The sequence below is a fragment of the Cydia strobilella genome, chromosome Z (assembly GCF_947568885.1).
Source record: "Cydia strobilella chromosome Z, ilCydStro3.1, whole genome shotgun sequence".
NCBI lineage: Eukaryota > Metazoa > Arthropoda > Insecta > Lepidoptera > Tortricidae > Cydia > Cydia strobilella.
Window position 1 is genome coordinate 28,399,379 of NC_086068.1, and position 27,115 is coordinate 28,426,493.

A 27,115-nucleotide genomic window follows, 5' to 3' on the forward strand; every position below is an offset into this window, starting at 1 on the left:
TGCTCCGTTTGTTGGCCGTCCGGCTTGCTTACATATTCACGTGGAAACGGCGCCGCAGGGGTGGGGTGACTTGTTTGTAGTTCTCTTATTTCTTTTTTGAGGTTGACCATTTGCTGTTGGATCTCATTTATATTCGAGAGACCGCTTGTTTGCATTATACCAATTTCCTTTTGTAACTCGGTAATTGGTTTTCTCACCTCTATTTCCAGAATGTTTTCGAGGTTATTACAGCCAAGTTCTTGGTTCACAGGTTTAGATTGGGTAAGGATGTTTGGTAGTTTTTTGACCATATGTATTTGTTTCTCCATTAGAACGAGTATCGCCCGTTTGTTCGACGCAGTGAGGTATTTTTCATCCAGGAGTTCACTGGTCAGGTTTGATATATTTTCTGTAATGTCTGAGTACATTTGTAAGTTGTTGATCACAGCATATTTTATCTCGGTTACTCTTGAGTCCTCTTTTTCATTGCCCTCCAGTTTATGTTTTTGCCTCTTGGTATTGTTGCTCATGGTGACGAAATCTGGTATGTGCATACTTTCTGTAGTTCCAGACAGAACGGTTGGTTGCTCTTGCCAGTTGTGGTCTATGTTAATTGGGCTGCGTTGTTCCAAAGTAAGCGCACTTACCTGTCCAGTGTCTACTGCATCTGGCTCAATAATAAATGTTTGGTTGGCGGGGTCCCCTAGGTCAGAGTTATTGGGCCGGACTCAGGCCGGAGTGACTGATCTGCATCTTTTGCTCCCCTGATAAACTCATCAGGTATTTCTGAGGACTGGCCCAATGATGGGCAGAGTTTTTTTCCGTGAATTAGGCGGGGTGCGATGCATTGTTTGTAACTAGTATTCGTAAGAAAATCAAACCAACAATATGTACCTATTGTCAGGAGCAAACAATTTCGTTACGCACGCATTTTACTTTGTGGTCGTAAAAACTACGTCTAGATAATATTAGTACGTTTCATCGGTTTATAATTGTTCATAAGTATCACGTTTTTTTTTACAGATTTATCACTGTTTTACAATAAAATTATTTATTTTTAGCACTCATAATAAACATACGTGACATTGACATTCGTTACGTATCTCTTACACCATATTGCTAACTTGTATTATAGTGAAACACATTTTTATTTCAATTGTATATCAATAAACAGGGACCCATACAAATGTCGTAGTGGCCGTACCAAAATACGTTGTTCGAAAAGATTAACTGTTATTCGGTCAAAAATACCGTTTCTGTGTCCACTATCGTTGAAAATAGAAGCCCAAGTAATGTACCTACTATTGTATCATTAATTAACATGTAATAGTAGATCAATAGACAAACCAGATTTAGGGAGGTACCTATCCTTGAGTCATACAAAAACAGTGCCGCGCGGGACAACCACAAAAAGGCTTTCCTGGTTTTAATAAATAACGCATTATTTTTTTATAATTAGTTAGTAGGGTATCAACTGCAAAATGTTAGTGATCGCAAAACCGGAATTGTTTTTTGATGTCACCACAAATTCATACCTTCAATTGCGCAAAATCTACTCAAAAATGTTTCCGATAATCTACTCGAAAGTATATTTTTTTATTTTATTTATATGGCTAAAAGTTCAACTTAATAAGTTTTTGAAAAAAAAAAAAACACATTTTTGGTACCAAGCTATTATCGCTTACCGTACTTTTATTGCCATAAGCAACTAATACTAATACTCATCGAGACAATTCGAACAACTCCAAACACAATTAGTTAGTGTTGTTTTATCACAGAGATCCCATGGTCACTTCCTGTCTCCATTATCAGATCAGTACCATGTCATCATAATATTGCATTATCATCCGAATTACATATTTATGCAAAATTTCAGCTCAATCGGATCTCGGTAATTGGGTCTAGCTTCCAAGATTGGACTCACACTAACTAACAGGGCAAGTTAAATAAAAGCTTGTAAAAACTCAAGTATCTGAAAAACACATGTACGACACGAAAATCACAAAGCCAAAGAAAATCTACATAGTAAATAGTTTGTATTCAAAATACTATGGACGTCTTATAAGGAAATGTGCGGGAGCATGTTCTCATCGAGAACATTCCCGAGAATATGCTCGGGAATTTCCCGAGAGTGAAGATAAAGTCGCCGTTATTATGTACTAACATTTGAATGTTTGCGGATGTCTATCAATTACTTAAATAATGATAAACGAACATTAACATTTTAACTTGTTTGCAATTTTTTATAACTTTCTCAGTAATTCTCATCCAAGAGAATGTTCTCGAGAAAGTGCGGAAATTTCCAAGACAAGGAATTCCCGAGAGCGAGAACATTCTCGCTGGCACATCTCTAGCTGTGACAGACGGACAGACAGACAGACAGACAGACGCACGAGTGATCCTATAAGGGTTCCGTTTTATCCTTTTGACTTTTGAGGAACAGAACCCTAAAAACTAACAATAAACGATAATTAATATATTTTGCAGTTTTATTCGTATCAAATTTACAAAAAAATTATAAATAAAACATTATTAACAAATTCCAATAATATTGAATTGCAAATTTACCTACAAATTAGATTTAAAATATAGTTGGTCAAACCAGCTTGTCAGTAAATAAGAACAAAAAAAACTATACTCATCCTTTTTTTTTTTGCTAGTACTAGTGTAAGACAAAGATAGTATGATTATCTCCGTCTATGTTTGAAATGAGACAGTCTTTTGACAAACTATATTTCATTTAAATATTAGCGGTAAAAATGTCTACTCAAACACGCGTAGGTATTTTTTTAATCGTTTTGGAGGTAAAGTTGAGTTCATTGTGTATCTGTAATTCTATTTTATTGGATTTATTGTGCGTTGTTGATTGTGTTATTTAATATGAGTTCCGACGAAAATATTTAATGAATACCTGTTAATTATACTCCATGTTTAAGGCTACGATGTACGTGAAGCATAATATCAACATAAAAAACTATGTAATCTTAGTTATGTGGCTAAAACTACAGTCAGAAGGATGCAAGGCGAAAAATAAAAGATACATAAATATATCTTGAAAATTTGTGTAATAAATTGATAAACTACATGTGTAAAATATACGACACGTGTAATAAAGATAGGTACCTACAGGTGGTAGTTATATTTTGTGCCTAGTTTACTGTTAGTTTCTTTAGAATTAAAACTTTGATTTCGTGGAGATTTCTTTATTTATTTCATTGCATGTTTGAGAAAAGCACTATACATACATCGGAGTGAAAAGGGGTTGTCGGCCTCATAACTATCCGCTCTATATCCTCATAAATATGCATTCGGCCGGCAACTCCTTACTTCCCGGCCTCTGTAGTAATGTACCCTGATTAATACATCAGGGGTAGCTGGGAAAGTAACATTATACTGTTGGCAACACGGTAGTTTTAGCAAATGGTGGGGCACGGAGAAACGGGGACAGACTCGTTCACTTGGGTTGAGGCGGTCTAAGAGGACGCATCGCAAAGGACTGGTTAAGTCAGAGTACCTGTATGTACCTCCATTGTTGTGTTGGTAATAATTTAGAGTAACCATGCAAGAAGCTTCACAAATTTAATAATAGGACTTAACTGCGGTTAGAAAGCTGTCATCTTGCTTGGAAATAAAATTACAGCAGTTTGAAATTTACAATTTTTTTTCGGTACACCTCTTATATATTATCTTCGCCTTGTGCGGCTCCTTTTAACCAAAGCAACCAAAGGGCAAGTATAAATTTAGGCAGGTGGATTTGTTTTAATATACTCCGGATTTTTTGTGTAAGTCGCTACTTACTACCACCATTTTATGAGTTTGATCCTAAGGTACATAGCATAAGTACCTACTAGACAGTACCGGATTCACAGGTACTCTTGAAACTTTCGCGAACCCTCATCCAAAATTTGAGACCGGAAAACTGGTATGATTTTGTTACTACTGGTAGGTAATATTACATACCTGAAGATGGAAACTTCACAATAAATGCTGATATTTTTTTTGTCATGAGCTGATGAGCATGAATATTCGTGTCTTGTTGTGTAGTACCCAATAAAAACCTAAAATATTAAACTTATTGTACGAATAAATTAATTTGGAAGTAAAATTTAACAAAACGATCATACTGAAGGTATTCAAATTTAGTGCGTACCGCGCTGCGCGAGAATATTGTGTGTGCATAAATGCGACCTAAGCCTCATTCAGACAATCCGTAAAATATGCTTTTAAAATTCCATCGACCGTCACATACAAAGGTTAACGAGCTTAATCGTCCGCTAACGAACTTTAGCCGATCTGCACAGTATCCGCTAGATGGGATTTCGCCATTGGGCGGAGTAAATATATAGGTAATGACCGCGTATAGATATAAGTACTGCCTAATTCCTAGTACGTATGAAACGAAACACCAGTTATTTACCTATGATAATTCATTTCTCCAACTTATCAACAGTAGGTATTACTTTCTTATAACTTCACAATCACACGAGGTTGTGGAGCCTCGTCAGTCAACCGTTAACTTCTTTCTGCCCGTTCCAGCCCAGTCGTTTTACATTATTCTCAAGTGCCCTTCTTTGGTTTATTTTTTGTTTTTCGACCATAGAGTAGGGAGCACGATACCAGTGGTACCATGGCCATTGATGTTAATGGCCATTACTAATTCATTTTCCGTCGATGGTTAATGGTTAATGGCCATTAACCTTTTCAATGGTCAATGGCATTAACGTTCGGCCAAAACTGATTGTGAGTTTGAATATGTGTATATTTATGATAATTATGTGTATAGAATTATGGGTATGAATAGGGTGTGGGCATATTACATATGAAATTAGCGACAATATGTCCGGTTGTATCTCTATTGTAGATCCATGGGTAGTTCATTAGTTATGACGAAGGCCTAGGCCGGGAAGTATTTTTATTTTATTTTAATGTAAACATGGCGTGCATAGCCTGTGTTCATGAACAGGCTAAAGAGCTGAATTTTTCTTTTTTTTTCATCTTTAGGGGTTATCCATTAATTACATCACACGTTTAGAGGGGGAGGGGGTCAAGAAAATGTGACATGTTGTGACAAGGGGAAGGGGGGAGTCACAAACTTTGTGACGTCACTATAACTTATTTATTTATTTATTTATTTAATCTTTATTGCACAAAAGAAAATACAATCGTACAAAAGGCGGACTTAATGCTATGAGGCATTCTCTACCAGTCAACCTTCGGGCAAAGCAGATAATTTGTAGGCGGTGCAACATAGTGATTACATATATACAAGTAGTTAAATAATGGATAGGCATAGACATACATACATATATCTGTATATATAATATTCATATAAATACATACAATATACATACATACAAATACATAAGATATCAGATGAAACTTTCAAAACAGAAACACTAAGAATTCATCGTTCTGCCAGCAAAGTACTCACGTAAGGATTTTTTAAATGCAAATCTATTCGGACACTGTCTAATTTTAACAGGGAGACTATTCCAAAGGCGAGCTGCCTGAATAGAGAAAGAATAGGACATGAAACCTGTTCGGTGAGATGGTATGGATAAAGAAAGGTTGCCAGTAGAGCGAAGTTGACGGACACGAGAAACACCATAGTAGTTGAAGAAAGATTTGAGATATTCGGGAGATGGGGGATCATTAATAACAGAAAAGAGGGTGCAAAGCATGCGAATATTTCGACGAACACGTATAGGAAACCAGCCGAGTTTAGAGCGGAAAGAGGAGACATGGTCGTATTTACGAAGACAGAAAATGAAACGAATGCAGTTATTTAGTAAACGATCTAACTTGTTTAAGAGCTCTTCATTTAAGTCTGGATAACACACATCACCGTAGTCAATTATGGGTAGGATTAATGTCTGTGCTAATAATATTTTTGTTTTAACGGGTAAAAAGTGTTTAAGTCTGTTAAGGGCATGTAGAGATCCAGTGACTTTTCGGCAAATTTCAGCTACCTGTATCTTCCAACTCAGGGTGCTGTCTAAATAGACGCCTAGGTCTTTTACACTCTGGCTGTAAGGAATCGGAGTGCCATTAAAATATACGGGGGGTGTAGAATCTATTTTCGCGAGCTGGCGTTCGCTACCTATGACAATGGCCTGACACTTAGACGGATTAACAAACAGACCGAACTTCTCAGACCATCGCTGGATATGTAAGAGGTCTAGATTTAATTTGTCAACAGTAGCAGCTAGGTCAGTAACGCTACAATGGTCATAGAGTTGCAGGTCGTCGGCGTAAAGATGGTACGAGCAGCGAAGGTCAGGAGTAATAAAATTAATAAATATGGAGAACAGTAGTGGTGAAAGGATACCTCCTTGAGGCACGCCAGTGGCTAGGTCACACCATTCCGACAAAGCACGATCAACTCGTACCGCTTGCTGACGTCCGCAAAGATAAGCCGAGAACCAATTTCGCGCACCAGGCGACACATTGAGGTGCTCAAGAAGGGCAAGGAGAATCTGATGGTCAACAGTGTTGAATGCGTTTGAAAAATCTACAAGGATAAGTACAGTGACCATTTGATTCTCCATGCCACGTCTGATGTCCTCAGTCACCTTAAGCAGCGCAGTACAGGTGCTATGTCCCGGCCGAAAACCTGACTGAAAGGGGCTCAGAAGTTTGTTTGAGAAAATAAACCTAGACAGCTGCTTGTGAGCCACCGCTTCAGCGATCTTCGACAGAAACGGGAGTATGGAAATGGGCCGGAAATGACTTACTAAAGAGGGGTTATTGATTTTTGGTAGAGGTATGACGAACGCCCTGCGCCAGAGAGATGGAAATTCGCCGTTAGAAAGCGAGAAGTTGATGATATCAGTCAGTATAGGAAGCACGCAGTCAAGGACAGATACTATCATATACCGACCGATATCATCACAACCAACTGCCTTGGATTGAATTGACTTAATGATAGCCTTAACCTCTGATTGGGTAGTGAGTGAGAAAGAGAAAGAGACCGCGCCAATCGAAGGTAGGGCCAAAACTTCAAAAAGGGTGTTAATTTTGACATTGTCATCAACGGAGAGGGCAGACGAGAAATGCTTGTTAAGGTCAGAAAGGGAGAAAGAGGTACTATCAAATTGACTTACAGGTTTGCCCAAACCTAGAGACTTCAGAAACTTCCAAATATTAGCCATGGAAGATGAGGTTACATTTTGATGAATAAACCGCCGCTTCGCTGAACGCACCATCTGGTTGCACCTGTTGCGGGCGGTTTTAAAGAGCGTCCAGTTTTCATCAGAGCGGTCACGCTTAAAACGTCTGAAGGCACGGTCTCTTTTACGCATGGCTATGCGCACACCCTCTGTAATCCACGGCGCAGGAGCCCGCCTGACCCGAACCCTGTGTAACGGTGCATGCTTGTCAAAGGTTTTTAATATTGCTTCATTAAAAAGAGACAATTTGGTTTCTGTATTAGCAGCTGTCATCACAGGGGACCAGTCAATTGCGGCTGCGTCGCGGAGCAAAGCGTCAGTGTCAACTTTAGCGAAGCTACGCATGTATATTATGGCAGGTTTACACTTGCCCGGCTTGATATTGTAAGAAGCGAAAATTAAGTCGTGGTGGGAGAAACCGGGTGCAAGAAACTGACCATGTTTTATGACATTACTAGGGGAAGAAGTGAAAATAACATCCAGCCAAGTGTCAGAGGAAGCCGTATGGTGAGTAGGATTTAAGGGCAAAAAAGAGAAATTAACAGAATTAATTAAGAAATTTAATTTACGGCTTTTTGGAGTGTCCTTACAGAGATCAGTGTTAAGGTCACCCATAATGATGTGATGTGCGTAGTCCGAGCCTATAGACTCTAGAACTCTCTCTAGGTCGGAAAAGTAATCGATTAAATTATTTTATTCGCTGTACAGTTAAATAACAAGGTTTTGGAACGATAATCGTTTTCAATCGTTTAATTTTCTCAAACATGCAATGGAATATCGTCCCTATGTGCGTCAAAACAGGCTTCAAAGTATCACGTTCCGGCGGAGCAACTCGAGAGTAGTCGAGAGAACTGTAAAGGAATTTCGTACGAAATTGAAGGCCTAGGCCGGGAAGTAATTTTTATTTTATTTTAATGTAAACATGGCATCTGTGTCCATGCAAACAGGTTAAACAGCTAATTTATTAATGAATAATCAAATTTTCGTTCTCCCGTAAGCAACCCTTAATTTATATTTAAAAAAAAACCCACAAAAAAAACAAAAAAAATCTTTACAGGGCTGTTATCTCCTAATCCATGTGTCGTAGCGCAAAAATAATAAAATTTTCGTTCCCCTTTATAAAACCCCAAAGTTATATACAAAGAACACAATTAAAATCAAAATGAAAAAAAAAAGAAAAAAATCTTTATAGGGCTGTATCTCCTAAATCATGCGTCGTAGCGCAAAAATAATAAAATTTTCGTTCCTGTCTGGGTGACCCTTAATTTATATTTGAAAAAAAAAACTTTATAGGGCTCTATCTCCTAAACCATGCGTCGAAGCGCAAAAATAATAAAATTTTCGTTCCCCTCTAGGTGACCCTTAATTTATATTTGGAAAAAACCCAAAAAAAAACTTTATAGGGCTGTATCTCCTAAACCATGCGTCGCCAAAAATAATAAAGAAGAAAAAGAAACCAAAAAATAAAAATAAAACTTCATCGCGCTGTATCTCCTAAACCGTGCATCGTAGCGCAAAAATAATCAAATTTTCGTTCCCCTTTAAGAAACCCATGTGATAAAAAAAAAACAATAAAAAAAAACAAACGTTATAGGGCTGTATCTGCTAAACCGTGCGTCGTAGCGCAAAAATAATCAAAATTTTCGCCCCTTTTAACACCCCATGCACTGAATAACCTATCACATCAGGACATGAAACAATCATCATCATCATCATATTTGTATTATTATTTCATTATTATTTGTATTATTCAATCATTTATTAATAAAAGAACAAATTCACACATTACAATAATCATAATCTTAATCATAATCATTTATTTCGTAAATGCACACAAAACATTACACGTCAGAAACAGGAAAATACATTTCCTATCATTAACATAAATAATAATAAAGACTTTTTAATAATTACAACATATTACTATTCTGTATTTAAATTGTATTAGTTTACATATACATGTATATTATTAAAATTAATTTATTTTCTAGTTAAAATATAATTACGGTTAATGTGGATACCTATATTAAGAATATATTTAATAGAACCAGACTAGTTAGGTACCTATTAATGTAATGTAATGTTTGTAAATATACATATAATTACTTAAGTATTATGCGGTATTAGTTATTACATAAGAATTATGGTAGAATAGGTACCTGAATCATATCATATAGCCGAAATAGGTACCCAACTAGTCTGGTTCTATTAAATATATTCTTAATATAGGTATCCACATTAACCGTATTTATTAAAATTACAATACATTATTATAAATTTGGTCATATTCAGTTAACTATATCCCTACTAATACTTATACTGTACATATTTATCATAAATATACACATATTCATAATCATAATCACATCGTACATCCTAATTTGTACCTTTTTACCTTTAATTTACTGCACTACAAAAATAACTTTGTATTAGCATACATTTATACAGGATAACAAACTTAATTTTGCGTGCGAGCAAGTGCCATACGTAACTTTCTAGATCGTCTGGACTCTGGCAGGTAGAAAGCCCCGACCAAATCGTCTGGCTTATTTTTTTTATGACTATTTAGATACTTAACTTTAACCTATAAAAATTGCAGATTGCCTCAAGAACCTTTTTTGAATTTTTTGAAAAAATATTTTGCACGCGTCTGGCAAGGTTAAAGACCCGGCCAAATCGTCTGGCATAATTTTTTTATGACTATTTAGATATTCAATTTTCTCTTGTAGAAATTACAGATTGCCTCAAGGACCTTTTTTGGGCACTAAAAAAAATTCTTTAAAAATTTATAGGTTGAATTAGACCCTTTACCCGGCAGCCAGACTTGTAGTGCTGAGGTAGGGTAAGATAGGAGAAGCATCAGGCAAATTTTCAGCTTGCCTCAAGGACCTACTCTAAATTTCTACCAGCTCTCGGACCACAAATGTTACTTGCATATATTTCTATGGTCAATGTCCCTTATGCGAATTAATTAACGGCGACGCTTGATATAATCACAAATAGCTTGCTGAACCAATAAATAATGGGGATACTTCGCATTATTTTTATCTTGCAATCTTCTGGAATGTATTAGCGGCTCATACAAGTCAAAGGTTTTATTCTGTGTTATTGTTTCAAGTTTGTATTTCTATAGAATCCATCGTCTAACACTTAACACGCTCAAATACGTTAAAAATGATCAAACGTTTTATATCCTACATTTTGCATACAAATTTCATTTAGCACCACTATTTTGGAGGCAGATAAGCTCTTGCTAGCTCTTAATCTAACGACTTCACTTTTTGTGCATACTTAAATTTGAGATATTTCTACCTTTTTTGCAACATAAGAAAAGATAGGTTTCGGTTTTTATGTAAGAACGGTGTATGTTCCTAGTTTCTTTTTTTTCCTCATTTTAATCTCGTGTTTTTCTGCTTTCTGGTTGTCTTTCCATTCATTAACGTCTCCGCAACATTTCAAAAACACAAAAACTAATCGATTCTTGATATATTAATATTTTCACAAGTTTCTTTAGCCCAAATCGAATTTGCCAAGGCTTTTTGTGCAAAATGATTTCGCTCCGTCATTGCTTAAAGCTCGTTATCATGAAAACGAATTATAGAATTGACAACTATTGGGGTATCATATGCTATAGCGATTTTAATGTAAGTAAACAAAAAAAAAACCATTCGTGACAAAATTTACAAGCAAAAATGTGTGCCCACGTTTTGGCGTGTTCAAGCTTTAATCTTCCTTGCCTTATGGCAATTTAACCTTTCACTGTTGGTCAAATTTTTTTACCTGCTGTAATAATTACTTTTAATGTCGTTTGACATATATCACCTGCTATGTGCAAATTAACATCGATAGATAAATTTACCTAACTGTCAAATCTGAATTATTGGCGTTTATCTTTTACATTTACCTAATATCAAATTTAAAACTTTTGTCGTTTATTCCGTTTTTCCTGAAATTACTTGGAAATATTATAGTCAATTTTTGAATTACTTTCTCTTTGATATACGATCGTGAGACTTGTTGTATTGTGTGCGGTTGTGTAAGATGTGTTATACGGATGAAAGAAGAGTGCACGCAGCGGAAATGAGAAATATGAGAATGTTGAGATGGATTTGTGGAGTGACGATAACGGATCGGAGTAAGAATGGGGAAGTTTGAAAGTAGCACCGGTAACGGAGAAGATGAGAAGTTACGGATGAATGTTGATGGACGGAGAGCGAATGGTAGACCTGTTCACATCCTAGATTCACATCCTGAAATACGTATCTGGAGGCATCTTATACACAATCTGCTTTTTACTGATTCCCCATACAAAATTCAACCCCCTTTTTCCCCCTAATGCTCTTTTACACCCCCTTACGGGGTGATTTTGGGGTTGAAAACTATTTTATATCCTTCCCCATAACAAAACTATTTACATACCAAATTTCAACTAAACTAAAATATGTAAATAGATTCCATAAAAGTTACCACTGTGTTGCCATTAAAATAAAACATTCAATAAATAGAAGAAAAAAAATTGAGAAATAATGGACGTATATACATAATTTATTGGTAATTTTAATTATTGTGTTTAAATACTCAGTTTAAATAACCAGACTTCATAAAAAAACAGTCGGACAATTTAATATTTCATAAAAACTATTTTGTGGTACAAATGTTAGTTTAGGAATGGTAACACTTCCGGTGTAAACAACCTTTGGTAATCAATTTTAATGTAATTACCATTATTGTCTTAACATTGAGTGCATATCTTATCACCTCAAAACGGAAATTCGTATATGGGGTTGTTTATGTTTGTGTAGTGCGCCCTTTATGGGGAACGTATGGCGGCCATGACACTTTTGGCTTGTCACTTCATTCGGCATCTGACGTCTGTCTTGAGCGCTCGAATGTTTTCTTTCCTCGTCGTGGTATTTTTCATTGTTGAGTTTTTGTTTTCTGTTAAGTTTGTTTTGTGTATTTACGTTGACTCTTTGTTAACTTTGTATCGTGAACGTGAGTTTTCGTTTTACGTAAGTAAAATGGAACCCGTGGCAGGTCCCTCCCAGGACATGAAAGAGAATATTTCTCTTTCCCCACCAAGGAAAAGACCGGCATCTCATATGAGTGTTTCCGAAAAATGTATGGTGATAAACTGCTACAAATATACGTACAATACGTGGCCCCAGGACAAGTATTAGACACAAGTTGAATGTGCTAAAATAGTGGCGGAGATATTGGGAATATCCGAAAGAACTGTCAGAAATATTTATTATAAATACAGATGAAGATGAATTGAGTGGATCGGAACTTGAAGAATAAATATAAACTTATTAAAAAATATTGTTGTTTTCATTTGACACAATACACTTTTAGGCCATTGTGTATCGCATTATCATATATTGTGTAGCGTTTCAATAAAGGTAATTTAAGTATAGTAAATTACGTATTTTGACGCATGAATGCTTCAACATAATTATTCGCCTAGATAATTGTATTTTTTATTATTATGAAAGGGTTGGCGACATCTGGTCCCACATATTGAAGTTGACAGATGTTGTGACAATGACATTTCTTGGTAGATTTGATGGAATCTATTTACATATTTTAGTTTAAATCGGTTCGGCGGTTATTAATTCCTCATACAAAATTCCACCCCCCTTTTCACCCCCTTAGGGGCAAAAAATTTCAAGTTTTTTGAATTTTTCTGTTGTTTGTGTACTAAGACTATCTTACATACCTCTAAGTACATATAAAACTACTGAAGCAAGAACGTTGAAATCTCGATAGCAGGTCGTTAAGGTATGTAAGTACATATACAATAAAAACTTTTATAAAAAAAAGATAAACCGACTTCAAAAAGGATGAAATAAAATATTATCCTTTTTAGGGTTCCGTGTTTAAGTATATGCGTTACCAACTGATATGTTTGAAGTCGGTGCCAAGCCAATTTTTAAACCATATATTCATAGGTATTTTGGTGCAATTCGATAAAGATGCGGCTATATAAGTATGTACGTTGGATTACCTAACGCAGCGTACTACGTATTAAAAGGCGGCGCGGCACGGCGCCTTAATTAATTCTTTGATACCTATATAGAAGTGTCCTACGTGGGCGATCTCGTTGCGAACGCGAACGCCTTGGGCCGGCCGCGCCGTGCCGCGTCGCTTCGCTTCGCGTTCACGAGTGTTCGCCTATGTAAGACGCAGCGTTACACGACGACAATAAACAAACTTTCTGTACACTTCAGAACAGAAACAGAACACACGGTTGAACCTTTTTGGCGCAGTTCGTACCATGCTTGTCGGCTCGTTAGTGTAAATCTAATACGTTTTGTCGTCGTATTTTTTTAAAGAGCATTTCTTACTAATTCTTGAACAGTCATAGCACGCAAGTGTGGGATTGGTTGGGACTGAGTTATTTTCTGTCGCTTATCCAGAGGACTACATTTCAAAATATAAAACAATTCAAGGAACCTTCATGCAAAATTTCAGCTAAAGCGGTTCAGTTGATTAGCCATGAAAAGGTAACAAAGAGGCAGACATAATTGCTTTCACGTTTATAATATTTGTACAGTTGTAATGGGATTTATAGACATAAAGCTGATTATTTTGGCTGGTATTGTTACTACTTGGAGTACTTGGCTTGGCACCGACTTCAAACATATCAGTTGGTAGCGCATATACTTAAACACGGAACCCTAAAAAGGATAATATTTTATTTCATCCTTTTTGAAGTCGGTTTATCTTTTTTTTATAAAAGTTTTTAGTTCTCCATTTTTAGTTTTAAGACATTGTTAAGAGCGTGACGCATGAATGAAAAACATAATCATGTTTAACTGTAAATTCGTAAACTTTATTAAATAATCAGATTTTTCCTCGAGTCCGTCTGGGAAATCATTCCTGTCACTAAATCCATTCTCCGCCCCGCCACTAACGCAATCCCTCAAACCCCCCTATCACTCAACCTCACAGCACATCAACCCCTGATCACTGAACCCCTCGACCCTAAACCACCAACCCCGACCCCTAACCCCAGACCCCTAACCCTAACCCCCAATCCCTTAACTCCCAACCCCTCAGTCCCCGACCCATCAACTCACCTCCCCTCAACCCCCAACCTCAAACCCCCCAAACACTAATACCCTCTTCCTTCACCTCTCAGTCTCTTTGGTTGTTTCCAACACTACCTACATTAAAAATCATAATACACATACGAGGGAAGTTATCAGTAGCCTTACCACGAGTTTGACATTGTTATATTCGCTATCGTTTGCGTAACTTACTGTTTATGCATCTCGCTCGTACTGGCATATTAGTGTACAAAGTAAGTTACGAAGAATATTTAATGTCAAACAATTGGTTAGGCTACAGTTGCACTACATCAAATTGGTGGTTTTGGGGAGGAAATGCTTGAGTTACTTTAGAAAACACCGAAATTACCATACACGTGCCTTTAAAAATTGAGGAGTTCCCTCAATTCCTCACGGACTCCATCATCAGATCAAAACCAAAAATATTACGAAAACACCTTGGAGAGTAACTTCTTTCAAACAGAAAAAGAATAACTCAAATCGGATCATGGGTGCCGGAGTAATCGCTGAAATCATTATCATCAAAACAATCATCATCATCAGCTCCACTTCATCAAATTGGTGGTTTTCGAGAAAAAAATGCTCAAGTTGCTTAAGAAAACGACCAAATCACCATACATGTGCCTTTAAGGATTGAGGAGTTCCCTCAATTCCTCATGGATCCCATCATCAGAACAGCACCAGATTAATGTGGGACCACCTTGGAGGTAGTTCCTTTCAAACAAAAAAAGAATTGTTCAAGTCGGACCACGGGTCTCGGAGTAATCGCTGAACATCCTACATGAAAAAAATCATCATCACTATCTTCAAAATAATCATCATCATCACGTGATGACTAAGTGGACGTCCACTTCATCAAATTGGTCGTTTTCGAGAGAAAATGCTCAAGTTGCTTATGAAAACACCCAAATCACCATACATGTGCCTGTAAAAATTGAGGAGTTCCCTCAATTCCTCAGGTATCCCATCATCAGATCAGAACCAGATTAATATGGGACCAACTTGGAAGTAGCTCCTTTCGTACAAAAAAAGAATTACTCAAATCGGACCACGGGTCTCGGAATAATCGGTGAACATACATACATAAAAAAAAAAATAGCCACAACCGAATACAGAACCTCCTCCTTCTATGAAATTGAAGTCGGTTAATTAATAGCTTCTAACCGCTAACATATCCTTCTTCGATAGTAAATTATTTTTCATTTTCCATAGTACATTTAGTATTTCGGCGCCCAACTTGGTTAAGACGGCCCTGTCCAGAAGAATAGCTAGTTTATTAATATCCAATTGATAGAACCGGTTCAGTCAGTAGTGCCTCTCGAAAAGCACTCGTGACGTGTGTTTACCATACCCTAACTTTAAACGAGATTGTGAAGAGTCCTCAAAAAATTCTTGGAATTTACGACACAAATAACTCTTTTACTATTGGATATATTGCAGATACGTTAGGAATTTACTTATTAAAACGGGACTCGGAGCTAGAGGAGGCATATTTACACAGATTTTGTAACATCATGATGATATAGTATAATTTAAGTGTGGGTCTTCTACTGATTTATTTATGTATCTTGCGGACTGGTATGTAATGTTCTGGCCCAGTTTCGAGCAATAACATGCATCAGGTCGAATCCTTGAATGCACGAGTATCTATTATCCGACCAAGAAGCATCTCGATAGATCTCAGCACTCTACGATTGCATTATGTATAATGGTTTGACCGCGTTACCTATTCATGTCGCCGTCAAACGAACGTCAAACACACTTGGTTATAGTAGCTTCGAGAACATTGAGATAAGTTACCGTACCATGAGTCACTGACAGTGTCAAAACTGACATATACTCTAACGTCTACGTAATTTACTTTATATACATCTCGCTCACACTAATATGTCAGTACGAGCGAGATGCATAGAAAGTAAGTTACGTTCACGCTGGCGTTTATGTCAGTGCCAAACTGATGGTAGCCGTAGAGGTTGGTGTTTAGGAACGAGTTTAAACTACAATGTGTTTTTACACCTATAGTGGAGCCGTTAACTACGTTTAGTACGATTAATTTTATTGACAAATCCATGTCCATTTCCCTGTAGTACTTTAAAAAAAAAATTCGATAGCTTATGAATTAGGCATGTTTCAAGCATAAATGTCACAGAGAATTTTCCACAACTACACGAGAATGAATAACAAAAAGAAAAATTGCCTCTAAAAAATTACTTTTATTTTACATTTTTGTTTTCAAAAATGAGGTCATTGACCTGCACTTATTTTTTTGTTAAAGGATAGTACAGGATATCAGCTAATAGTTGACATCAAAATGATAGCACTAGTTGAAACATTTCACAAGTAACAAGAACTTCTGTAATGAGCTCTGTAATTTTTATTTTAAAATTATAAAATGTAAAAAAATGAATTTTTTTTAAGACAATTTTTATTTGTGTTGTGTGTACATTAACCAAGTGCAGTCGTGTTTGGCGCCATAAAACTTTTAAGGGGTGCAATTTAAAAATGGTTGAGAAAAAACGTAGGTAAATATGGGGGGTGATACGTTGATAAAATTCATCGTACTATACTTGGTTAATGGTTCCACTATATTAGGTGTAAGTAATTTATTTTGCCATTCTCAATAGAAAGTCCACCACGATACCAACTGAAAACAAATAAGTAAAAAAGACATCTATTAACTTTAATTGGACTTGCATGCATCATATGCATGATACCTGCATCAGTGTCACGTTTATCTTATTGTCAAAAAAACCGGCCAAGTGCGAGTCGGACTCGCGCACGAAGGGTTCCGTACCATTACGGAAAAAAACAGCAAAAAAATCACGTTTGTTGTATGGGAGCCCCACTTAAATATTTATATTATTCTGTTTTTAGTATTTGTTGTTATAGCGGCAACAGAAATACATCATCTGTGAAAATTTCAACTGTCTAGCTATCACGGTTAATGAGATACAGCCTGGTGACAGACGGACAGACGGACAGCGGAGTCTTAGTAATAGGGTCCCGTTTTTACCCTTTGGGTACGGAACCCTAAAAAAGTTCGATGTTATGTGTTTTTATCTTAGAGGATATAACCAAACGGAGACGCCTTGTCTGTAATTTTCTGTACAAAACAGTCTGCCGATTTTTGCGGGGGAGGGGAACGTCAAATGTATACGTAACGTAAAAATAGCCATGTTAGTTAGGTTATATTTTTGATAAAATCGATTTCGACTGGAAAATCATGTTACTTTTTGGCAACCGGGTTTTTTATATCATAAAATAATCTTAGATGACATGTATAGGGACATTGTATCGGCACTCAGCCAGTCTGCCATAGTTAGTAAGGGAAATGGGGGACCTAAGAAAAAGAATAGAAATCGTATAGTGGGTTGGAACAGACATGTGAAAGATGCTCATTGGCGGGCGAGGCAGGCATTTCTTGTGTGGGTGTGTAGTGGCAAACCTGTAGTAGGCACTGAGTACAATAACATGTGTGAAAGTCGACGTATATTCAAGTCTCGACTGAAATGGTGCCAAGATCATCAAAATCAAATACAAATGGACATAATAGCGTCACAACACGCAAAAAAAGATTTTAAGGCATTTTGGAAGTCAACTAGCAAGCTAAATGCTAGGCCTGGCCCGCCGGCGAGCGTTGAAGGGGTAGCGGATCATGAGACTATTGCTAATATATTCAGAGACCACTTTATTGTGAAACCAAGCATAACACCGTCACGGGAAAGAGGGGCCTGCGTTGGGGCTATTGTGGATAGACAGGCGACAAGGATATCAGTCTCAGAGGTAGCCAAAGCCATTAAATCCATGTCTGGTGGTAAGTCACCTGGTCACGATGGCCTCAGTGTGGAGCATCTACGGTGTGCTGGTCGTCATATCCTGCGTGTACTTGCAATGTTTTATTCTCTGTGCGTATCCCATTCTTACCTGCCCCTCGACTTAATAAAAACCGTTGTCATACCAGTGGTGAAAAATAAGACAGGAGACCTAACTAGTAAAAATAACTATAGACCGATATCGCTCGCTACTGTTATGGCAAAGGTACTGGACGGTGTGCTTAATGCGCAGTTGAATAAAAACCTTTTGTTGCATGACAATCAGTTCGGGTTCAGGCCCGGGCTGTCAACTGAAAGTGCTATCCTGTGCCTTAAGCATACCGCCGCGTATTATGTTGACCGGAATACGCCAGTGTATGCTTGTTACCTAGATTTATCAAAAGCGTTTGATCTGGTTTCCTACGATATACTGTGGAAGAAACTAGAGGGAATTAACTTAGCTCCCGATCTGATAGGTATATTTAGATATTGGTATGGAAACCAGATCAACAACGTGAGATGGGCAGGTACATTGTCTGAGACGTATAGGTTGGAATGTGGGGTGAGGCAGGGGGGGTTGAGCTCACCATCACTTTTCAACCTATATATAAATGAGCTTATTGTCGCGCTCAGCAGCATGCATGCGGGCTGTCACATAGACGGGGCTAGTATGAACAACTTGAGCTATGCCGACGACATGGTGCTGTTGAGTGCGTCAGTCTGTGGCATCAGAAGGTTGCTTAAAGTATGTGAGGATTATGCACACACGCACGGACTCATGTATAATGTGAATAAAAGTCAGTACATGGTGTTTGGGGTCGAGTCTAAAATACCATCTGTAATACCTACTATCAAACTAAACACGGTTGCCCTGCAAAGGGTATACCAGTACAAGTATCTAGGTCATTTAGTTACTGCCGACCTCAAGGACGATGCTGATATAGAACGGGAACGTAGGGCCTTATCGATCAGAGCTAATATGATTGCACGCAGATTTGCTCGGTGCTCAAAGGAAAGTAAAGTGACATTGTTCAGAGCTTTTTGCACGACATTTTACACCTGCAGTCTGTGGCGAAAGTTCACCTTGAAGTCGTATAAGGCCCTACAAGTACAATATAATAACGCGTTTAGGGCGCTGATGGGGCTGCCGCGATATTGCAGCGCGTCAGGGATGTTTGCGGAGGCGCATGTGGCGTGTTTTAAAGCTACTATGCGCCTGCGAGCCGCGTCCCTGGTGCGACGCGTCCGCGCCAGCTCCAACAGCGTCCTAGAAATGATTGCGGACAAGTTTTGTCCGTATATCACATTTTGCTGCGGACTTCATACGCCCGGCGGCACTGTGGTAAACACATTGAGAAATAGATGAAGGGTGTCAATGTGTTTACCACAGTTACCTACCTTTATGTAATTTTTGTAGTTTGTTTGTTTAATGTTTGTGTTTTGTTTAATGCTTGTGTTTTTGTTTAATGTTTGTATAATGTACTTATGAGTCACATCAGATACTCGAATTAAATGAATTTTAATTTTAATTTTTTTTTTTTTAATTAATATGCTGTGCCCTTACAGGGTCCATGTGAGACATTGTATATTATAATTTACATCTATACTGTACCATGGCTGCAATAAAGAATTATGAATTTTAACCTAATTTGACCCCGCTGAAGCCGAATTTGCCGGTTGCCCGATCGAAATCTTGACCGGAAGTGAGATATTCAAAATGGCGGCCATTATTGCCGACCCTAATACGTTCCTTGTATGGAGACCCATATTTTTTATATATATTTTTATAATAATTATTGCAGAAAATAGCAGTAATAATAACACGTATTTTCTTAAAGTTTGGAGTACCCATCTGCTATGGTTCCAAATATACAGCCCATTAAAGATTAAACAAAAGCTTTTTCTAGGTTTTCGTAAATAACTCGAAAACGGTGGCGCATAGCAAGAAATCTTCTTCTACACAAGGAATCTGCATGAAATTGCCTACAAGAAAGATTCTGTACAATTTTTAGGGTTCCGTACCTCAAAAAGAAAAAAAAACCGGCCAAGTGCGAGTCGGACTCGCGCACCGAGGGTTCCGTAGTTTTTTTAGTATTTGTTGTTATAGCGGTAACAGAAATAAATCATCTGTGAAAATTTCAATTGTCTAGCTATCACGGTTCATGAGATACAGCCTGGTGACAGGCAGACAGACGGACAGCGGAGTCTTAGTAATAGGGTCCCGTTTTTAACCTTTGGGTACGGAACCCTTATAGGATCACTCGTGCGTCTGTCTCTGTCTGTCTGTCAGTCTGTCAGAGCCTATTTTCTCCGAAACTACTGGACCAATTAAGTTGAAATTTGGTACACATATGTAAGTTTGTGACCCAAACATGGACATGTAACGTAAACAAATTAATTTGAAACAGGGGGGCCACTTTTGGGGGGTAAATGAGAAACTAAAAAAATAAAGTTTGTCAAACTATATCGTGTTGCATATCAAATTAAAGAGCTCATTGTGAGAATCTCAAATATATTTTTTTTTATAATTTTAAGATAAATAGTTTAGAAGTTATTCAAGAAAATAGGCAAAAAATGACCATTCCCCCTTTATTTCCGAAACTACTGGGTCAAAAATTTCGAAAAAAATACACAAAATAGATCTTTACCTATAGATTACCGGAAAACCTATTAGAAATGTGCAGTCAAGCGTGAGTCGGACTTAATTACTTAGTTTTTGATCCGACTCCTACGGGGTTTTTAAAGACATTTCACATAAAAAATACATTGTTTAAATTGTGTAATGTACGGAACTCTTGGAACGCGAGTCCGACTCGCACTTGGCCGGTTTTTTTTCGCTAGGATCAATATTCAGAGAGATATTAACGCGGGAAAGTTAATTATAATCAATTCTAAGGTCCCTTTTTTTTAGGTTTTCGTAAATAACTCGACAACTGTCGCACACAGCAAAAAATTTTCTTCTACATAAGTAATCTGCATAAAATTGCCTACAAGAAAGATTTCGTACAATTTTTCGATATGATCAATATTCAGAGAGATATTAACTCGGGAATGTTAATTATAATCAATTCTAAGGTCCTTTTGTTAGATTTTCGTAAATAACTCTTAAACAGTGGCGCATAGCAAAAAATATTCTTCTACATAAGTAATCTGCATAAAATTGCCTACAAGAATAATTTCGTACAATTTTTCGCTAGAATCAATATTCAGAGAGATATTAACGCTAGGAAGTTAATTATAATCAATTCTAAGGTCCCTTTTTTTAGGTTTTCCTAAATAACTCGTAAAGTGTGGCGCATAGCAAAAAATATTCTTGTACATAAGTAATCTGCATAAAATTGCCTACAAGAAAGATTTCGTACAATTTTTCGCTAGGATCAATATTCAGAGAGATATTAACGCTAGAAAGTTAATTATAATCCATTCTAAGGTAATTTTTTTAGGTTTTCGTAAATAATTCGTAAACGGCGGGCAATAGCAAAAAAATTTGTCTAACTTTAATAATCTACACAAAATTTTCTACAAAAAAGATTTATTTAGGATCAATATTTAAATAGATATTAAAGAAGAAAAGTTAATTAAAATCAATTCTGTTCTTTTTTTTTAGTTTTTCGTAAATAATTGTAAAGTATGACGCATAGCAAAAAAAACTGTTACATAAATAATTAACATAAAATTTCCTACAAGAAACATGTGAAACACTTTTCGCTAGGATCAATATTTAAAAAAGATATTAAAGCGGGAAAGTTAATAATAATCAATTTTAAAGTTTTCATAACAAACTCGTAAACGGTGACCAAAAGCTAAATAAGTTCTTATAAATAAATAATCTATACATACAATTTTTTACAAAAAACATTCGAAACATTTTTCTCTAGGATCAATATTTAAAACGATATTAAAGGAAGAAAGTTAATTACATAATTAACGTCATTAACGGGTCTAACGCGATTAAATTTCATTATTTTACCTTTTTTCCGACGTTTCAGTTAGGTTGCACTAGCTGGGGTCACAAAAGACTAACGTCCCAGCAAAATGTCAATTGAGATATCGGTAAACAACACTAAACTACCCGACATTAGTTTATATAAATGTTCGGGGTGGACAAATACATGTATGTACACTGTTTCATGTAAAAAAAAGTCAAAAAAGAAAAAAGGTAATATAATGAAATTTAATCGCGTTAGAGGTCGTTAATGACATTAATTATGGAATTGACGGGTTACCTTTATATTACCTTTTTTCTTTTTTGACTTTTTAACCGACTTCAAGATTTCAAAAGGAGGAGGTTATCAATTCGGTTGTATGTTTTTTTTGTTTTTTTTTTTAATGTTTGTTACTCCATAACTCCGTCATTTCTGGACCGATTTTGAAAATTCTTTTTTTGATTGTAAGTATATACATACAGATTGGTCCCGTTTTTGTCAAAACGCAGTTCTGATGATGGGATGCATGAGGAATCGAGGGAACTGCTCAAATGTTAAAGGCTTACATATAGTGATTTTAGTATTTTCATCAACAAATCAAGCAATTACATTTAAAAAAGTGACATTTGATGAAGTGGAACTGCTGATGATGATCAGAACGGAACTCTTCAATGACGCATAGTTCACGTTTGGCGATTTGTCCTCTTCGTTATGTTTGTTAAGCAAGTTAGGTTTTCAAGAAACATTTTTGTCAAGCTCGAGTTCTGATGATGGGATCCATGAGGAATCGAGGGAACTCCTTAAATGTGAAAGGCATACATATAGTGATTTTTGTATTTTATCAACAAATCCAGCATTTCCATTTTAAAAAGTGACATTCGATGAAGTGGAACTGCTGATGATCAGAATGGAACTCTTTAATGACGCATAGTTTACGTTTGGCGATTTGTCCTCTTCTTTATGTTTTTTAAGCAACTTAAGTTTTTAAGGCATATTTTTGTCAAGCTCGAGTTCTGATGATGAGACCCATGAGGAACCGAGGGAACTTCTCAAATGTGAAATGCATACATATTGTGATTTTTGTATTTTCATCAACAAATCCAGCATTTACATTTTAAAAAGTGACATTTGATTAAGTGGAACTGCTGATGATGATCAGAATGGAACTCTTCAATGACACATAGTTGACGTTTGGCGATTTGTTCTCTTCCTTATGGACCCAGACCCAAACTTGGACCCGGACTCGGACCCGGACCCGGGTCTGGACATGGACCCCAACTCGGATCCGGACCCGGACCGAACTCTGACCCAAACTTGGACCCGGACAGCCGGACACGGACCCGGACTCGGATCCGGACCCAGACCCGGACCCGGAAATGCTACAAGAAAAGTGGATTAGGTTAGGTTAGAACTGTGACCCTTACAGATACGAAATGCTATCAGAAAAGTAGGTTAGGTTAGAACTGCGACCCTTACAAAAACGAAATGCTACTAGAAAAGTGGGTGGTTTTACCTCCTTTTCTACATTATTAGGCAATATTATAATAATTAGGCAATTAGGCAAAGTTAGTCAAAAGATGGATTAGGATAATTACGCAAAATATGCTGTCTATTTCATTTCATTGTGTGGAATCTAAGAGTGCACCATCAACAATAAGTAAACTTTCAGCGGCATCCCCCATTGAAGTCGGAAATTATATAGGGTTCCGTACCTCAAAAGGAAAATACGGAACCCTTATAGGATCACTCGTGCGTCTGTCACAGCCTATTTTCTCCGAAACTACATGACCAGTTAAGTTGAAATTTGGTATACATATGTAAGTTTGTAACCCAATGATCCAAAGACGGACATATAACGCAAACAAATGAATTTTAAACATGGGGGCCACTTTTGGGGGGTAAATGAGAAAATTAAAAAATAAAGTTTTTAAAACTATATCGTGTTATATCATATATCAAATGAAAGAGCTCATTGTGAGAATATCAAATATATATTTTTTTAGATCTGAGCAACGCAAGCCTTCAAGTTGGACTTCAAATGAATCGTGCAAAGACTCAGGTGATGACTAATAGCACGAAACGTATGGTCGAAGTTGACGGGCAGATTATACAATATGTCAACGAATATATATATTTGGGCCAGTTACTCTCTTTCAGCGACAGGCAAGACAAGGAAGTTGAGCGCCGTGTTCAAAACGCCTGGAAGAGCTACTGGTCCATGAAGGAGCTAATGAAGGGGGACCTTCCAATGTCACTAAAGCGTAAACTCGTTGACATGTGTATTCTGCCTGTCCTAACCTACGGTGCCCAAACATGGTCGCTCACCGAGAGTAAGAAGTCCAAATTGAAGGTTTGCCAGAGAGCAATGGAGCGCAGCATTCTAGGTGTCACAAGGATGGATCGCAACCGAAACACTACACTGCGCTCCAGAACAGGCATAGCTGACGTAGGGGAGAAGACCGCTAGGCTGAAGTGGGACTGGGCAGGTCACGTCTGCCGCATGCATCCGGATAGGTGGGCTAGTATAGCCACCAAGTGGATGCCGCAAAATAAGCGCGGACGTGGCAGGCCCAGGCGGAGATGGCGGGACGACTTAGACACCTTCACTAATAACTGGCCGGAAACAGCTCAACAACGGGAGTCATGGAAATCAAAGGGAGAGGCCTTTGCCCAGCAGTGGGAAACTACAGGTTATTAAAAAAAAAGGATAAACAATTTTGGAGTTATTCAAGAAAATAGGCAAAAAATTACCACCCCCCCCTCCCTTATCTCCGAAACTACTGGGTATAAAGTTTTGAAAAAAATAAACAAAATAGATCTTTACCTATAGATTACAGGAAAACTTATTAGAAATTGCAGTCAAGCGTGAGTCGGACTTAATTACTTAGTTTTTGATCCGCCCCTACGGGTTTTTTAAAGACATTTCACACTCACGTTTCACATAAAAATACATTGTTTAAATTGTGTAATATACGGAACCCTTGGAACGCGAGGCCGACTCGCACTTGACCGGTTTTTTTTACATGAAACAGGGTAGATACATTTATTTGTCTACTCCAACTAATAAACTAATGTCGGGTAGTTTAGTATTGTTTACCAATATCTCAATTGACATTTTGCTGGGACGTTAGTCTTTTGTGACCACAGCTAGTGCAGCCTAACTGAAACGTTGAAAAAAAGGTAAAATAATGAAATTTAATCGCGTTAGACCCGTTAATGACGTTAATTATGTATACAAAACGCGAAAGTTTAAAGTGTTCAGTTAATTACAATCAAACTATTTTTAGATACTTTGAAATACGTATTTGATTCGCGTAGGTAAAAGTAATGACTTTGTTTAAAAAATCATAAAATAGGTCAAATAAAATCATACTCACTTTCAAGTCCCTAACATTTGTACCTATACCTATAACAATTTTTGGTTTAGGGGGCTAAATCGTGCGTGAAACATGAAAATTTGAGACTTTTTTTGACAATATTTAAGGTATATTTTAGGTTTTGAATTGTCAGTGTACACATTACAATCCCAATGAATTGCTTAATAAAACGATAAATTTATTTAATATTCGTACCTATTCTCATATTTCTCATACTAGACGCTTTTTTTCACCAAAAGAGTCTTACTCCGCGCACATGGATTAAAGGTTTCATATGCGTGCTAAAAGATTTAACCATTGAATAAATATTTAAATAAACAAATATATTTAAAAAAAGGATAATTAAAGCCTTTCGAGTGAATTTTGTAACATAACGAGGCCTTACAATTGGGAATTCGTATTGCGGTGCGCCGCTGATGATGATATTTCCCACATTTAAAGGACTGTATATTTTGAACTATACCAAATAGATACTCAAATTTTTTTAGAATATACGTGTTATTTCAACTGTTATTCCTTGCAATAAAAATTATCAAAAAATAAATAAATATTGGTCTCAAGGAACTAGGGTCGCTATGTGGGGCAATAATGGCCGCCATCTTGAATATCTCACTTCCGGTCAAGATTTCGATCGGGCAACCAGTAAATTTGGATTCAGCGGGGTCAAATTAGGTTAAAAAATCCGGTTGACAAAAAGTAACATGATTTGCCAGTCGGATCAAGAAGGAGAGCGATTTTTTTTTTGTCTAGACTATGTCAGATAAACGTCAGTCCATACGTTGTGTATGACCATTGGCCCCCTATTTTCGACAGAGGGGAACGCTTGTTAATGGCTACTCCGTTTGGTTATATCCTCTAAGGTAAGGTAAAATAATGAACCTTTAAGGAGAGACTTCGCCTCCTTATGCGTGTTCTACCGCTTGTACAATGGGCTGTGCTCTGAAGAACTGTTTGACATGATGCCAACGGCCGCTTTCTATCACCGCACCGCTCGCCATCGGCAGGGTGTTCATCCTCACACCCTAGCACCTAAATGGTCGCGTACTGTGCGGTTTAAGAGGAATTTCCTCCCGCGTACGCTTCGGCTGTGGAATGAGCTCCCTGCCGAGGTTTTCCCGAGGGGCTACAGTAGGGGGTTCTTCAAAATAGGAGTGTACAGGTTTTTAAAGGGTCGGCAACGCGCGTGTAATATCTCCGGTGTTGCAGGCGTCCATAGGCTACGGTAACTGCTTACCATCAGGCGGGCCGTATGCTTGATTGCCACCGACGTGGTATAAAAAAAAAGGTAATTAATATACTGGCTTCGCTCAGGAACTATCACAAACGCAGTGTGTATGTTAAGCAGGGCACTGTTGATATAGATACAGTCTTAGTCAACAGTGCCCTGGCTCGTCGAAGGCAGTCGTTTGAGTGTTCCGTTCCGTTTGTTCGCAGATAGCCTCCGGGGCGGCAGCCGCGGGCAGCGCGAATCATGACGCGCTTTAGCCACGTCAGGTACGGCCCACCGTTACACTTAATTATCATTAACATTTATCTCGACAAACGTTTGATCATTTTATTTTACATTATATTATTATATTATGTATGCCTTTCACATTTGAGGAGTTCCCTCGATTCTTCATGGGTCCCATCATCAGAACTCGAGTTTGACAAAAATGTGTCATGAAAACCGAAATTGCTTAACAAACATTACGAAGAGGACAAATCGCCAAACGTGAACTATGCGTCGTTGAAGAGTTCCATTCTGATCATCATCAGCAGTTCCACTACATCAAATGT

At 37.3% G+C, this 27,115-nt stretch overlaps 1 protein-coding gene across 2 annotated transcripts in view; it reads left to right on the forward strand.

The window, feature by feature from the left end:
- LOC134754235 (protein cycle) overlaps positions 1–27,115 on the forward strand; it is a 191,743-nt gene that overhangs the window by 28,968 nt on the left and 135,660 nt on the right. The window contains exon 2 of one of the 2 annotated variants that reach the window (XM_063690418.1): positions 26,771–26,830. The exons of the other annotated variant lie outside the window; for it this stretch is intronic. Within the exon in view, the coding sequence (XP_063546488.1) occupies positions 26,808–26,830 (23 nt within the window). The 5' untranslated portion in view covers positions 26,771–26,807. The remainder of the gene's footprint in view (positions 1–26,770; positions 26,831–27,115) is intronic. 2 annotated transcript variants of the gene reach the window in all.